The sequence below is a fragment of the Tupaia chinensis genome, unplaced genomic scaffold (genome assembly GCF_000334495.1).
Source record: "Tupaia chinensis unplaced genomic scaffold, TupChi_1.0 Scaffold145519_1, whole genome shotgun sequence".
NCBI classification, from domain to species: Eukaryota; Metazoa; Chordata; class Mammalia; order Scandentia; family Tupaiidae; genus Tupaia; species Tupaia belangeri.
In genome coordinates, this window is record NW_006205376.1 from 1,121,483 (window position 1) to 1,137,487 (window position 16,005).

General features: G+C 37.7%; 1 protein-coding gene and 1 non-coding gene across 4 annotated transcripts in view; one reads left to right on the top strand and one right to left on the bottom strand.

Annotated features, from left to right (window-relative positions):
• Positions 1–12,250, top strand: part of BICD1 (BICD cargo adaptor 1) — a 286,923-nt gene extending 274,673 nt beyond the window's left edge. For 2 of the 3 annotated variants that reach the window (XM_027768102.1, XM_006168070.3), the window contains 2 exons: positions 2,335–2,410; positions 9,748–12,250. In XM_027768102.1, the coding sequence (XP_027623903.1) occupies positions 2,335–2,410; positions 9,748–9,835 (164 nt within the window). In that variant the 3' untranslated portion in view covers positions 9,836–12,250. The remainder of the gene's footprint in view (positions 1–2,334; positions 2,411–9,747) is intronic. The other variant, XM_006168072.3, reaches the window with a different exon arrangement.
• LOC114006058 (U6 spliceosomal RNA) lies at positions 6,103–6,208 on the bottom strand. Its single transcript, XR_003547827.1, has one exon. It is a non-coding gene; the product is annotated as a U6 spliceosomal RNA (small nuclear RNA).
• Positions 12,251–16,005: the final 3,755 nt, after the last annotated feature.

Genomic DNA, 16,005 nt, shown 5'->3' on the forward strand with positions numbered 1-16,005 from the left:
TGTACATGCTGAGACACCCCTGTGCTCAGCTGGACTAGAAGTGACTGATTGGAGGACTCATATAACTGAAAAGAGGGATTTAGAAGACAATTGAGTCAGAACAATATAACTATTTTTATTTTAGTTTAATTTTTTTCTCCTATCGCCATCTTATCTATAGAATTTGCTATGCATTCCTTACAGTTAAGACAACCATGTGTTTATAAATAATAAATGCGAAATAATAATTAGCCAGAGATAGAAGTCATATTCATTGCACACGTGAAGCGTATCTACCACATATTAAGCAGTTCATTAGAGAATTACATTGTGACACTGATTATCTGCTTTCTAAATTTTATCACAAACTATATTTTAAGTGAATAATAATCTGTGACTGCCTTTGGAAAAAAATATTTCCAATGTAAGAGAGACATGGGGAAAAAAAGATTTAAACCATATTAATATTCTCATTTAATTCTAAGGATTGCAGTCCCACAGAGGCCAACATTCTCATTAGTAGTGCTTCATTCATATCTCCCTAAGTATGCATGCCTGCTAAGCAAGAGCCATCATCAGGTTCAAGTTCAGAACTTGAAGATATTTGATTATATTCATGTACCTGTTATTTATAGATGTAAGACATAAGGATTCCAGAGTGCATTTCCAAGACTCCATTGCACTTACCCAATTATGCCATAAGAGGGCAGCACACACCTGTTTGACAAAAACCACATCTGGTGGCTTCAGGAAAATAGCCCAAGACATTCCTAAATGACCACTGAGCAGGAAAGCTGTTGGCAAAGTAAAAGGAGCAGACAAAGATTTAAAAAGATTAAGACTCTGAGTTTCTACAAAAGGGAATCTTGGAGTTAATCAAGCTGCAAAGTGGGAAAACAATTGAAAAAAAATTCTTCAAATTAAAAAAAAAAATTTTTTGTTGCATTTGAAAAAAATTTTTTTACTAAGTATGATAATATGAACACCAGCTACTGAAGAAAAATCAGATCTTAAAAAGTAGTAATTAATAAGTTGCTCTATAACAAAAACCACTGTACAAAAGGGTCCCTTTAGTAAGGGTGTTCTCTTGAATGACTCAATGCCTTCTGTTCTATTCTGCTTTGCATCACAGGCAGGATTAGTGTATGTCCAATGTCTTAAATAAAAGCATCAGCAATTTTCAGGAATTTTGGTATTCTGGAATTACATAAAGCAGGTTTTGTTTTAACAGAAAATAGACTGGATTTAGACTAACTGAAAGTGAGATACCTGCTTTGAAATGTAAATTCCAGTAGAGCCTTATTAATTCAGCGCTATAAGTCCAGAATTCATGATAGATTGACTTAAATGTCATCTACAAAACTGTACGAAATGGGTTTGCTAAGCTAATGCATAGTCTAAGCAGTTAGGACATGGAAATTCTTCAATTGTTCAAGAATAATTTTAAAGTATAACTCGAATATTAGCCTAAATTTGCAAAAAACCCTTTTGCAGAAATATTATGTCTGGCTTTCTAACCAGCTTCTCGAGTAAGTCTAGCACAGTCAGCCTGGTTCCAGTAGGCAAGCTACTCTTCGATTTCTAAAACGACAGACACAAGGTGTTTGTTGGAGTAGGTGACTAAGGGAACTGACCAGCAGAAGCACTGCTCTTTACTAACACTTTGCTAACCTCATGTGAGTACCGTAGGGCTTTAACAAGGTGAAAACAAAGCAGAGTTTCCATTCATTCCGTTTTGCTTTCTCCATCAGCCTACATTACTAACAGTTTACTCTGTAATAAATATTCTTAGATTTCCACTAACAATTCTTGTTTTCAGTATAGAAAATCCATGCTCAGGAAGCTATATAGATGATGTTCTTGTCCAGTAGCATTCTATTAATTGTGTAAAAAAAGGTGTATTGTTTTGCTTTTGTCAGTGTACCTACGGGCTTGACCATCGCCCATGTGTCCTGACAGTAGTCAGTTATCCAAAGATGCTCCCTGTCAGAATAGCAGATCTCAGTGCTTAGCAAGAACTCCCATCATGTTCAAGTTCAGGACTTGAAGCTCCTTGATAATATTAACGGACCTGTTATTTATAGATCTATTAAAATACAACCGTGAATGCCCACATATGTCCTAACATACGTGAGAAATCTCGCTACTAATTTTGTGTCACTAATTTCCAAATACTGTATATATTAAGCAACAAGGCCTGTCTTTCATGGGCATTGTTCAGGAAAAACTGCTTAATGGAGATGTTTCTGTGTGAATGCACATTCCTCACTAAATCTCTCAGGCAGCTGCTTTAGTTACTAACACCTTGCTCTGCCATCGCTTCGTATACATGTCTAATTTATCAGTTTCTTGTAGATTGTCAGCAGCCTGCTGCCTCCGTACCGCCACAGTGCTCACAACTAGCCGGGAAGCAAGACTGCCCGACGCTCAGGTAAATCCAGCAACCCTTGCCTTTCTTACCCTGCTGCATGCCAATCCTGAGAGCCCTGACCGCCCTCTCCCACACCAGAACTGCTTGTGCAATACTTATATTTTGCTGCCTTTTATTTCAAATATGGTGTATAAACACACGCTGGACCTCAAATCTGTGTGGTCCCAGTGGCAATACAGGAGAGCTAGAGTTTATGTTACCGGCCATCTGCTGGTAGAATAAAGGCTGCTTTCAACTCTTTTGTGTGAGTAAATATGAGGAAACTTCAGAAAGTTCATGGAAAAATGGAATTAATGTACTAGTTTATTTTAGTGCAAAATAATTAAAATCCATATAGTTTTTAAAAATAATTATTAACTTTATTTATTATTATTATTTTTTAATTTGATGAGAGAGGCTGAGAGAGAGCAGGAGGAAAAAGAGGAAGCAAGCTGCCAGGTCTAGGACTTGAACCACAGTCAGCCATGTGGGAGTTCAATGCCTCAACCACCATGCCACCTGCTGACTCAGAGTTTTTTCTGAACTTGCATTTCCATGAACTTTTTCTTTTTTCTTTTTTTTGGTTTACTGTAGTGCACATGTGCTTCCCAGAGAGAGAGAAAGTGAGAAAGCACCCACATGGGAGATGTCCACGTTGCAGTCCCTTCTCTTCCATTCTCTCGGTATTTTGGGCGCACATGCACATGTGCTGGCCTGTTCTTCCAGCTGCTGGGTCCAGGACTTGAACCATGCAGCCATCCATGTGGGATCCAGCTGCCTCAACCACTGTGTTACTGGCTGGCTCCCCGTGAGCTTTTGAAGACCCGCTTGTACTTGGACTGGTCCCATGTTTCTTTACCTTCCAAAGTGGAAAGCCCGGATTGGTTAGGGTGTTTTTCCTGCTTGTCCTTTTCTGTTTGTCTGGTGTCTCTAAAACATATTTCTCAGACAAATGAAGAATACTATAAAGAAATAGATGTAAAATAGGTCTAATGTCTGTTGCAGGACTTTATAAAAGTGTTTTTTATTTTCTCTCCACTTGGTGCTCTCATGAAAACTAAATTTGAAAACAAGAGAAACTCTGTAATTGGCATTCAGAAGAGAGTCCCTGCAGTGACAGTGCCCTAGATATGAGGGTATCTGGAGACTGTTTTTTTTTAAAGAATTATTTTTATTTATTTATTTGACCAGAGAGGGACAGAGAGAGAGAGAGAAAGAGAGGGAGGGGGAGAAAGCAAGACACCAGGTCCAGGACCTGAACATGGTTGGTCGTGTGGGAGTCCAGCCCCCTCAACCACCACACTACCTGCCAGGCCCCAAAACTGGAGAATTTTAAAGGCAGCCTTGCACACACCCAAAACACTGATGGAGAGTTGGCTGACAATTCTTGCTCTGGATGTGAGCTTTCCAAATTGTCATGATTCTGCCTCCTTCCTGGGTGAATTCCCACTCCACCTCGCACCGTCCACTGGGACTCATCATCTTCATCTCTCTCACTTGGCCTCTGAAGTGCCAACCTTTGGTGGACTGGTAGTGGTTTTCCTAGAGTTGGCTCATTGTTCCCTCCTCAGTTTAAGGTGTCTGTTGCTCTCCTGTCACACGAAGGCTTCCTTCGAGCAGAGCAGACCAGACATACTTCTGTATGTGTCTGAGGAGCAGAGGTCAGTAGCACATGTATGTGACCATGGCTTAGAGCCAGGGGAGCCTAGGACCCCGAAGTGCAAGGACACAGTAGCAGCCAAAGCCCATGTATGACCTGGTGTCTGAGCTGATTGTGCCACCAGCCATGTAAGTGGAACCTCAAGTTCCCAACAAAAGGTACATTATTAAATCTGAGAGGACTTCGGCAAGTTTGTGGATACAGTATTAGTTTATTTTGGTACAAAAAGATTTTGAAATTCACGTATAATTTTTTGTTTTGTTTTATCAAATGCATCTTCCTTGAATATTTTGAAGACCCCTCATAGGTTGCCAACCAGGGTCTTCCCATTAATGCCTCAGTTGGCTGTTCCCACCACTCCCAGCAACAGGGCTTTTATTTCAGAAAGGCTCTTTGCTAACATTCTAATGCATTTTGTAATAGCAGTCAGCTCTCGGGTAATTTAAATTCTGTAATTAACTGAATATAATTATAAATGTTCAAGCCTACCTACATATGTGGTGGTTAAGAACATGGGCTCTTCACCTACAGTCCGCTCTCCACAAAGCCTCCCCACCCTCACCCAGTACCTAGGATAGTGCCAAGCTTATAACAGATATTCAATATAAACATTGATGGCATAATCAGTGAATGATCTCCGGAGTCAGAGTTCCTGGGTTCGAGTCCCACCTCCAACACCCACTTGTTGTGTAATCTTGGAAAATTGCTTTGACTGGCCAAGATTTCATTTCTTCACTCGTAAAGTGAAGATAAGATTCAGTACTGTGTGGATTCAGTAAGGCCTGGGCCTGGCCTATAGCATCCGTACAGTCTTTGTTATCAGTACTAACCTTTCTCAGTACCTAACTGTTCCTCAAGACAAAGATCTGTAGTCTCTTATGCAAACTCTGTAATTTGGAGAAGAATACAATTTTAAATGTTTTGATGAGATACATAGTGGAAAGGCTGGAAGGAGATGTTTTTAACTTTAATTTTATTCCACCTTGCTCTTGGAGAGAACCAGTTTGATTAAACAGTTGTGTGGCCCCATTACAGTTGTATGGAGATTACTGGATTTATGTTGGTTGCTACCTCCATGGGGATGACTTGCTTTATTTTTTTTAGAGAGAGATGTTTTTGCTATAAATGTTTTTGTGTGTGTGTTTGTCAGAGAGACAGAGAGAGACAGAAATCAAGAAATCACCCCCCAGGGGGATGGCCATGCCACAATCCCTTCTGCTCCTCTTAGGATTTTGGGCATGCATGTACAAGCACTGGCGTGGGTTTAAGCCACCAGGTCCAGAACTTAAACTGAGGTTGACTACGTGGGAATCCAGCAATGTAGCCATTATGCCATCTGCTGGTCCTGAGATGATTTACGTTTAAAGGAAAACAATTTAATGAATTACAGATATTTCTGGTTTGTTCCCGTGTGACTATAGCAAGATATTTGCACAGTTCAGAATTGTGGGATTTTCACAGGCCTTCTTCCCACCCACACCGCTGCCATGTGGATTCAAGTTAATGCCTTCGCTTCTTCCTACCCTTTCACTTTTGCTGGCATAAAAACGAACACTTGGCCAACATTTGAATTCTAAGTGTACCAGACAAGGGTTAATTTCCTTACACGCATCCATCATGAAAGCACAGTTATTACACCCGTTTCTTTTTCAGTTATCTAATATCCACATTCATTTATTCACTCTAATGTAACAGACAACAGAGCACCTTCTCTGAGCAGAGATCTGAAAAACGTATCTATGCTTTAAGAAAGTCCCATAGCAGGGCTCGGGTATTGAGGTCTTTCTGTGTGCCCTCAACAATGAGGAAATGAGACTCAAGAAGGTTAAGCCACTTACCCAAGGCAATGCATGAGTGGTGTCTAAAAGGGCTGAAACTAACCAAGTCTCCTGGCGTAAAATGTAAGGCCTAGAAGTTTTTAAGACGGTGCACTTAATAAGGGTCCGATGTGGCATAGCAACCCAAAGTTTTTGTTTTTTTTAACCTATCATGACCCAGAAGGGATATAGTAGGAGAAGAGAACACACAGTGCATTTCCCTTTTGTGTCCTGTCAAAATTATGGAGCGCTTCATGGATTTGCATGTCATCCTTGTGCCGCGGCCTTGCTAGTCTTCTCTGTATTGTTCCAACTTTAGTATAGGTGCTGGCAGGTGGGCACATTACACCCATTTGTAAGTCAGGAAATTGAGGTTTGGGGCGGTAACATGACTTGTCTGGGATCAGAACTGAACGGAAGTGGCTCGTTATCCTGTCCACCACCACCGTGGCTGCACTGCAGAGGAGAGGGTCCCGTTTTAGTCACACTGCTAGGAGCAAAAGAAGAGAGTGTTTAAATCATTTGTAGTGACTCTTCCTTAATTAAAAAGGGACATTTAATGAGAAACATGAGAAGATTTGCTAAGAATGTTGAATGATTCCAGATCAGGAGTTATGTTTTTCATTTTGAAAATTTATTTGGTCCTTCCTTCAGTTTATACATTTATCCAAATAAATTTTAATGTGTGTTTTTTTTTTAATAAAGGAGAGTTTTCTCACATTTTGAAATTATATAACTTTTCCATAAATGCTTTTTAAAGACTGACTCCTTTGTGGAGCTAAATTATTTAAACTGTTTATAGACAACAGATAAAAAGAGTGCCCAATGTCTTCTGGTCATGATATTTAAATACGTAGAGACGTAGGGACGGGCACGTGGTGTGGTGGTTAAGGGCGCTGGACTCCCACATGGCCGACCATGGTTCCAGTCCCAGACCTGGCACTTGCTTTCTCACTTTACTTCTCTCTCTTGCTCTGTCCCTCTCTGGTCAAATCAAAATAAATAAATGAAGTTAAATAAATCTTTTTTTTTTTTAAATATATATATATATACATACATACATAGAGATGTTATTAACATTCCTTCCCTTCTATAAAGTAGTTGCTTACTTGTAAATAAAGAAAACTTTCTAAAGATGTCCGATTTTTTATCTTAGTAATAGTTTTCTAAACTTAACAATGTACCTAGGAAAAGTAAACTCTTAAATGGTGAAGACTGAGTAACAAATGGGCTCCTAAAGCTCTTTAGCAATCAGGAATGAAACTGAATTTACTCTATACATTTTTAGAACTCATCAAGTATATTTATTCAAGAAATAATTTCTCGGGAACAACAGGTGGCATGGCGGTTAAGGTGCCGGACACTCTCACATGGTCAGTCACAGTTCGAGTCCTGGACCTAGTGGCTTGCTTTTTCACTTTCCCTCTAAATCTCTCTCTCTCTCTATCTCTCTGGGTGTGTCTCTCTCTGGTCAAATTAAAATAAATGAATAAATAAAATTAAAGAAAATAATTCTTAAAAAAAAAAAAGAAAGAAATTCTTAGGCCTCTAAGCCAAGAACATGTTTCTAACAGGTTAATACACATATACTATATACAGTACGATTTTATTTTATGCAAGTTTAATATAGTGCAATAATATAAAATATTCTTAGCTCCCTTTAATAAATCTGAAAGCTCTTAAATCATAAGGAATAACCTAATGGCAAGTGCTGAACCAAGTGAGTTATAAGTGGTGTATAAGCTATTGCTGCACATTTCAGCTAGACAAACAGGAATGAGGAATATTGAATTACACAGCACCTTCAAAAACATGCCCTTCTTTTATAATGGGACCAACCTGCATATTACTTGCCAAAACTTATGCTACGTAAAGTATTTAGCTTCCTAAAAAGGCATTAGTTCTAAATCATGCAGATTCACAGAAGCACTGTTAGGTCTGTGGGAAAGCCTGTCTAATTAAACTGGAAGCTGTTATTTCCCTCATTATCTGACTATTTGGAGGGTCAAGGCTGAATCTTGTTACACATTTTTTTTTTTGAAGATTTTTTTAAAAACTCAATTTTTAAAAAATATTTTTTAATGTTTAGGTTGACAAGTAAAACCATGCATTTGTTTCTTAGTGTTTTGGTTGAAGTGCCAGTTCACCCATGATTATCTACCACATTTTAAAAATAGGTAGAAAAAATGATTTTATCACCGGTTGCCCTAAGCAGAAGAGAACAGCAAATCTCCTTTTTACACCACTTCTAAAGTTTGGGAAGTAAGAATAATTTCAAACAGATCAAATGTTTTATATAACTATGATTATATTATATATTAAAATTGAAGAGCTATATATGAAGGATCATCTTAGTAATAAAGATAAAATTATTTAATACTAATTTTCATATGATTATATAAGCCTTTAAAACTATTTAAATAAATAATTAATAATGATACAATAATAATAAGCTTTGAAAAGTTTTCTCAAACATCTCCCCTGGCAGGGCAGAAATAAATGGCGTAGTACTAAATTTTATAATACAAGCATAAAATAGTTGTGTTAGAAATGTACCAACGTTTTTTCCCAGTTGAAAGAAAAAAGAATCCTTATGGTATGATTCCCAGGCTGCTAGTCATATTTTAAAAGATCTGAACCTCGTGGGACCAGCAGCTGTCATAACGGTTTTGTTACTGGACTCACATGTAGTCACCTGCAGTTCGCATCCCAGACCCAGTGGCTTAAAGCTCATGGTGGGTGCATGTGTGTGCCTGCCCAAAATCCTGGGAGGAAAATAGAGGAGAAGGGATTGCAGCGTGGCTATCCCCACTTACAGGGGGATTTCTCATTTTCTGTCTCTCTTTCTCTCTACTGAGCATATGCACCCTAAAACAAAAATCTCTCTTAAAAAAACAAAATGATCAGAACCCTAACATGTTTTCCCATTTTATCCTTGAGAGGTCAATGAGCTTGCTTCTTCAGGGCTTTTTATCAAAACATTGATGAGGCCGAGTACAGGTTTTTCTAAACTGGAAGCCCCAGAGGGTTTGGAAGGTCGCATTATGCGTTTAACAAATGGGAGCTGCTGTAAAACACTTCAGCTATTTTTATACCACCAAGCTCACACAGGTAGGGGAAACTCAGTCGGGACCCCCACCTCCAGGCCATGGACCAGTACCAGTCCGTATTAGTACGATGTAAGGCATCCCAAAAGTCATGATGCATTTTTTTCATAGAAAAATACATCATGACCTTTCTGATGACCCAATACTAATACATGAGAAAGCGCACAGTAAATGGAATGAACTTGAATCATCCTGAAACCATCCCCGCAGCCCCACCCAGGTCTGTGGGAAAATTGTATTTCACAAATTTAGGACAGGTGCCAAAAAAGTTGGGGACTGCTGCTGAAGAGCAGATTGGGCTTCCACAGGCAAAAGAGTATCCTGTTGAATCCCAACTCAAAAGTGAACTGTAGGATCCTCCCAACTCTAATTCCTTGGTCCACCACCAGCACCATCAGCATCACCGGGAGCGAGAAATGCAGTGTCCCAGGTCCCACTCTGCCAGATCAGACTCTGCCTTCTGCCAGGCTCCCAAGGCAGTTTGTGCACACACTCAGCCCCAAGACCTAGGAAAACGAGGCTGTGCAAAAACTGAAGGGACCAATGCTAGGAGAAAAGTTCACCTATCATTTCCTCAACATGTTTCATTTTTCTTTTAAATGCCTTGTTTCAGAAAGCCACGGTTCTCTTGGCATGCTTTAGATTTAAACCATGTTCTGTGCGAATTTCTGTTTCTGTGTTGAAACCTTGTGTGAAAACCATTTGTCTAACCCTCACGGTGCCTGGCCCTAGGTCAGTGCGGTTTGTGTTGACACGCTTGTTTCTTGTTTTCAGTCCTGACAAAACTCTCCCCGAGGAGCAGCCACATTCCAGCTCACAGTGCTCCCCTCTCCACTGTCTCTCCAAGCCTCCTTACCCCTAGTCTTCATCTCCCGTGGACGAACATCTGGGGTGAAAGTTTTGTAGCCACACACAAGATACTGCCCACGACCCAGCGGGTGTTTTCTTCTCGGTGTTAGATGTACAGTTGGAATAGCGTCTGTCATTCTGGAAGATGCCAGAAAGTGGAGAAGAATAACACAGAGCACAGACCCTGGTGTGATCAAACATTTTACAGTTTCTAAGTCACAGATAAACTTCTGCAATCCAATGGCTACAGCTCAGTTCAATCAATTTTAAAAAAATGGAACAGGACAAGTGTATCTCAGATGGCTGGCTTTTACCTCAATAGCGTAAGAGACCTAAGACGATGTAAAATACGTATATTGTAAAATCACCTGTCCCCGTCCTCCAAATTCAGCTAGAGACGTTGATTCCGATATTTTTGTCATGGATATTTATTTTGTACTTTATTTGCCACATGATTTATGTCTATAAAAATTTCTGTATGAGGCAAATTTTAATCCATTTGTTTTCAAATAAGTATACTTTGCTGAATTAAGTATGAGTTTTGATTGAGTTTGAAATCTGGAATTGGCCAGACTGTGGTCATTTCTCTTGCACAAAATGATAAAATGAGGTGCATAAGAATGTTAACAATAACTGTATTGTGCTGCTATCTGATATTGTTTATGCACTTATTTTCTAACCCGTAGCTTATTAACTGCTGGGGTATTTTTTGTTTTGTTTCATGTTTTTCAAACTAGAGTTCTTCACTGGACCTTCTTAAGTAAATCTAAGGAAGAAACTAAGTTAGGATTGAGTGACTTATTCAAGTTTTGATGACATCTTTCATTTTTAAAAATTGCATTTGAGTAGCTGTCTCGGTGCTGCTGCTTTGTGTGTATGTGTGTGACAATGTTCACGAAGGCTAAGTAACTTGAAGGGAAAAAATGATGTGTTTATTTCATGACCAGAATTTTTTTTACCTCTCCCTAATTCAGGGTCCTACTCTAAGTCTTTCCTGCTAAAAGATATTGAGTACAAATGGGAAAATATATACATAGATAGACCTAAGGTAGCCTTTGGTTAATTATTTATCCAGAAAGTATTCAAATTTTGATTAAAACTGTATGTTTTGTTGTTGTTAGGTTTTTCATAGTGAATCTTCCTTGCCAAAAAAAAAAAAAAACAATAGGTAATAAACCTTAGCTCATTGTCTACTGTTGACAAACACTCAGGTGCCTACAATCATTATATTGTATTAAGATACCGCATGGTCCTAGTTCATTTACAGATTCTGCTGGATAACTTTTATGACTTGATTTCAGGCAGCGGATTTTCATAGCAAAATTTCTTTTGCACATAATCTGACAAACAAGGAAAACAGCTAACCGAGCTGAAAGGTCTAACATTCTTGGGCTCCCTAACTCTCAAATGGTGCCCACACAATTGCTCCTAGCCCTGATTCCTTGTCTTTGTCAGGTAGCCTTAACTTATTTAAAACCATACAGGTTTGACCTTTTCATGTCATTACACGTATAACTTCTCTTCAGAACCAACACAATCCTCCCTGTTAACGCAAAGGCTAGTTACTGCAGGGTGTGCTAACGGCTGGAGATGTGGGAGCCACATGGCCTATGGAGTGGACATGCGTGGCACATGTGTGCAGTGGTGGGGGAAGGCCCAACGGTAAGTCATGAAGCACATTGCAGGAGCTTTAGTTAGTCACACGCCTATGAAGTAGTGGTCACTATTACCAAAGCAACCAAGAGGTCTTGTGTTCCGTATTTGAGTGCTATTTTCAACAGTGTCATGTATTATGCAATTGGGAGTACACAGTGGAAATCGTCACCAGAACAGGGATTCTGGTTAAAGTACAGAAACAGGACAAGATGCACCTTCCTGCAGCCCTCCTCATAGCAGCCTACCCTGTGCTCTTCCTACCTGCATTGCCTTGCTATTCCTAGACATGGTCTTCCTTTCACAGGCATTGTATCTGCCTGAGGTCAGGACGAGGAAGACAGTGTGGATTTCATCCGAGTTCAGTGAGAGAAAGCTTCCCCCCACCTCTGCTTTCTCTTTCTTTTTTCTTTTTGTCATTTTTCAAGCATCATGCGTTTGAACCTGAGAAGTGGCATAGCTGCTAAGTTGACTCTTAATAGAAACTCTTTGTGCCTGAGGGAAAATAGGCCTTTTAAAAAAGTACCTCAGAACATCTTCCTGTGTTGCCTCCTAGGTGTTGTTGGGTGGGCCTGGGAATTGAGCAGTGGAAGCCATCTGTGTGCAGTGACGGGGTTGCGGCCCCCAGGACGTACTCGTCTTGTTCTGACTCCTTAGCCCAGGACTTAGGACCAGTGAAAAGCCAGGTCATGAACAAAACATTTATCTCTTCCAAATCAAAGTGTATCCTTAAGTCTATTATAAACTAGTTTTATTTCAGTTATTTTTGTTCACCAAGTGGGAAATGATTGTTTTAAAATAGTAATTCTATTTAAAAATTAATTTCAGTGAAGTTTTGCCAGAAAGATACAGAAACTTGGAAATAAAGTTCTCATTTCAGCACAAAAATAGGTGATATTAAACAGTAAGAGAATTCCATGTATTCACACCATGGCATCATTTAGTATGTTTAAACTGAGTCATCTGAAAAGTCATGATGTATCTTTCTGGTTGTCTATGCAGAAATGTGTTCTGACTTTTCTGATGACCCGATAATTATAGGCATTTAAAAATGAATAAATATGTGTAATGTTTCAAACAGAAATTTAAAAATTGGAGAACAAGTGAAATAACAAAATGAAGCTCAGTAAGACCAATTGAAGACGTACTGGGTGGGGGGGGTGAACTACAGAAATATTTTTAAAATCCTGGCTCATTATTGCAAACACAGTGAGCAAAAATTAAAGGTAACTGACAAGAGCACTTAGCAAAGGAAACAGGTAATTTTTAAAAAGAAAGCACAAGTACAATACTGAAAAGAATAGTTCATGTGCAGAAATGCTTTCCTACTGAGGGTTTTTCTTAATTAAGAGATAATAATAAAATTAAAAGAAGCAATAAATTGACTTTGGCCTGCAGGCTAAAGGCATATGGGACTTCGAATTAATCTTTTCAATCAATTCATCAGACACCTTTCACAAATCCAATTCTGGATTTCGGTACAAGGAGTTTGTAGAACTTTGAGGAAACAGAAAGTTATTAAATAATTTTAAGAAGACCTAATTAGAAAGTATACTTTTTTTAATCCAACAAAGAGAGGTGCAATAGGTGATCTTCATGAAAAGAGACCTTAACGAATGATAACATACCAGCTGTAGATATTGTTACTAAAATAAGAATAAGAAAGTCTTCAGTGTGAAGGATTTATATTAACTCCAGAAAAGAGATTTTTTTAACAGTAGGAAATTAATTACTGAAATCAATAATCAGAAGATTTGCTTTTTAAAAATCGAATATTATTGGTGGCCTCGTATGGATTAAGTGGGATGGTATCTTACAATAATGTATTGTAATTCTAGGAGCCCATAATCCTATGATTCTTTTATTTTGAATTTTAAAATACATTAAAGTTTTACTGTTTAGTCACAAAATATTTTATTCCTTGAAAATAGGATATCAATCTTAATTTTTCCAAACTCTTTGGTTTTTTTTTAAAAGAAGAATTATTGGTATAACTTTTCCTTCCAGCTATACATATTTCATAATATCTTTTAAATTATCCAGAATGTCATAACTTAACTATATATATATTTTAAAAAACCTTCATTTTCAGAGTCTGAAAATACAAATATCCTCAGGAATACTTCAGAAATAGAAGGTATGCAATCCCGTAGGGGGCAAATGCCTGCCTCTTAAATTTTATCTTTATTTGAAAGGATCTTCAATCTACAACATTTCCTTTTTCCATATTTTGGAAAATATTCTTGTACAGATAAGTCCTTCTGTCTCAAATAAGCATGAAATACTGGTCCAATAAATTAACTAAGAATGTGCAGATTTCCTGTTAACCTGTATTTAATAAAATCCTCTGCAGTTCTCAAGTGGAGGTTACAAAACATGAAAAAGAAGAAATATATTTTCTACTAGGATAAGAATGTCAAATTTAATATATAATTGTCACAATCAATTAGCCAAAAGATCTCATTTATGTCTTTCCGAGGAAACTGATGGATTTCCAGTAAGGAACTGCTGGTTCAACCTAGCGATGCCACAAATGCATTGATATTGTAGATATAAATTTGTAGTCTAGATTTGAAAGAAGCACTTAGGATGAAGTTCACAATTTTAAAAAATTTGCCTTCTTCTTCTTTTGTTTATAAACCAGAGTGATTTAAAAGAATCCTTGTATTTAAGATGCGAAGAAATTACAAGAATATGTTTTCAAATAAAGGGAACATAATTCTTCAAAGAGCTGTTAACTGGAGTTATAGATGATCAGCGCTGCTATTGACAAGTCATTTTTAATCTTAAAATCAATTTCCATGGACATACAAGACTAATCTGGCTCCCGCGTGACCTTTTTCCATCGTCTGTATTAATGCCCCAAGATGAGTTGTGTCTGAAATTAAATTCGTCTTTATTTAAATGCCAACTTAACTGCCATTGTCCCTGATATATTGCCTTTGTAGCCCTGTTATGTTAACACCTGAATGATTTCATCTAGACAACTAGTTCATCTCTATTACTCAAGGTATAATTGAAAGAGATACTTAGTATTAAGATATGTTCCCTAATTGAGGATTTTCCAGGAATAATATTCTATTTAAGAAGAAGAGGCATGATTAATTGCCTTTAGTGTAAGGGCAAGAGTGCATCGAAATATGCAGTGTAAAATGTTTGCATGAGATATTTCACATCATGTAAGCTTTCCCATATTCATAATATGAGCACTATAGAAGTCTTATTTCTCTTGTGATCTTCTGTCTACTAGGAATGTAAGGGGATTGCTAACTATATCCAGTCTCCTTTCCATAATGAAGTGCATGGCTCTAACCCTCAGTGTATTTTTATCCCTCTCCTCTGGAGTTACTTAAAATTCGCCCTATTTAAACTGAAGCCTGGATAACTGCTGAGCCAGATTATTTCAGTAGTTGGAGTTTAATTGCTACAGAACACTTGTTGAAAACACATTTTTATTTTAACTTTTATTTCTTTCAGAATCACTTCTCTGATCACTTTGGTTCTCTAATAAAAACACTGAGAAGTAATCTGATGCTTCTTAGTACGAATATAAATCCTTCTTTTTAAACAGTCATTTTCGAACAAGAATCAGAGAACTATAGAGTAAAGGGACATGTCTTTGTCCTGTTGAAAAGTATTGTTCTATGATAATGGAGATACAGAGTGAATCATTGGGTTCTTAGATACGATTAAATCTTAGAGGAAATGGTCATTTTAACGTTATTGCCACAAAATTCGTAAGCTCAATGGTTTGACTGTTAGAGTCAATTAAGCAATCCTTTGAAAATCTTTTAGTACATTTTTGTAATGTACTCAGTGTTTTTATTTGCATGATTATACATACGTGGTGAACCATACCGGATTCTGATATTGTATTTCTTTCCAGTATTAATGTTTGTGTCATGTGTGGCCAACCCTCATTTGTACACTATATGATTACTGTTGTAATGATTCAGCTCTTCCTACTTCTAATTGCAGTTTTATTATTATGTCTTTTGGGATTAAATGATGTGAAGTGTTTCCACCTAATGATACTACCATCTGAAAACATGACTCAAAGACTGATCTAAGGAACATTTTTGTTGCTATTTTTAAAACTCCAAATTTCAAAGGAAACGTTCTCAAAGGCATATGCATTTATTTTACATTCAAAAAATTCTTACGAGTTTTATTGCTTGTCCTTTTCAATTTTTTTATTGTAGACAATCCTAAGTGAATGTCTCATGGGAGAATCCACATGATATGTGCTTGTATTTGTGTAACCTGATCATGCACTCAGTGGTTGGGGAAGAGGCACTCCAGTGCAAAGAAAGTAACCCGAAGCCAGTATGATGATTCTGCTATCTCGGTTTATGTTATCAACTGACTATGGTGTAATGCATAACTTTTTCCAGTAAATAAACTGGTGTCTTTTGTTCATTTCATCAGTGCTACCTTTTTATTAGTTTGACCAACTTTGCTGTATGTCGTCTTGATTTATACTTACAAAAAGATGTATTTGAATTTTTTTTTTTGGAGAGGTTTTTCGCT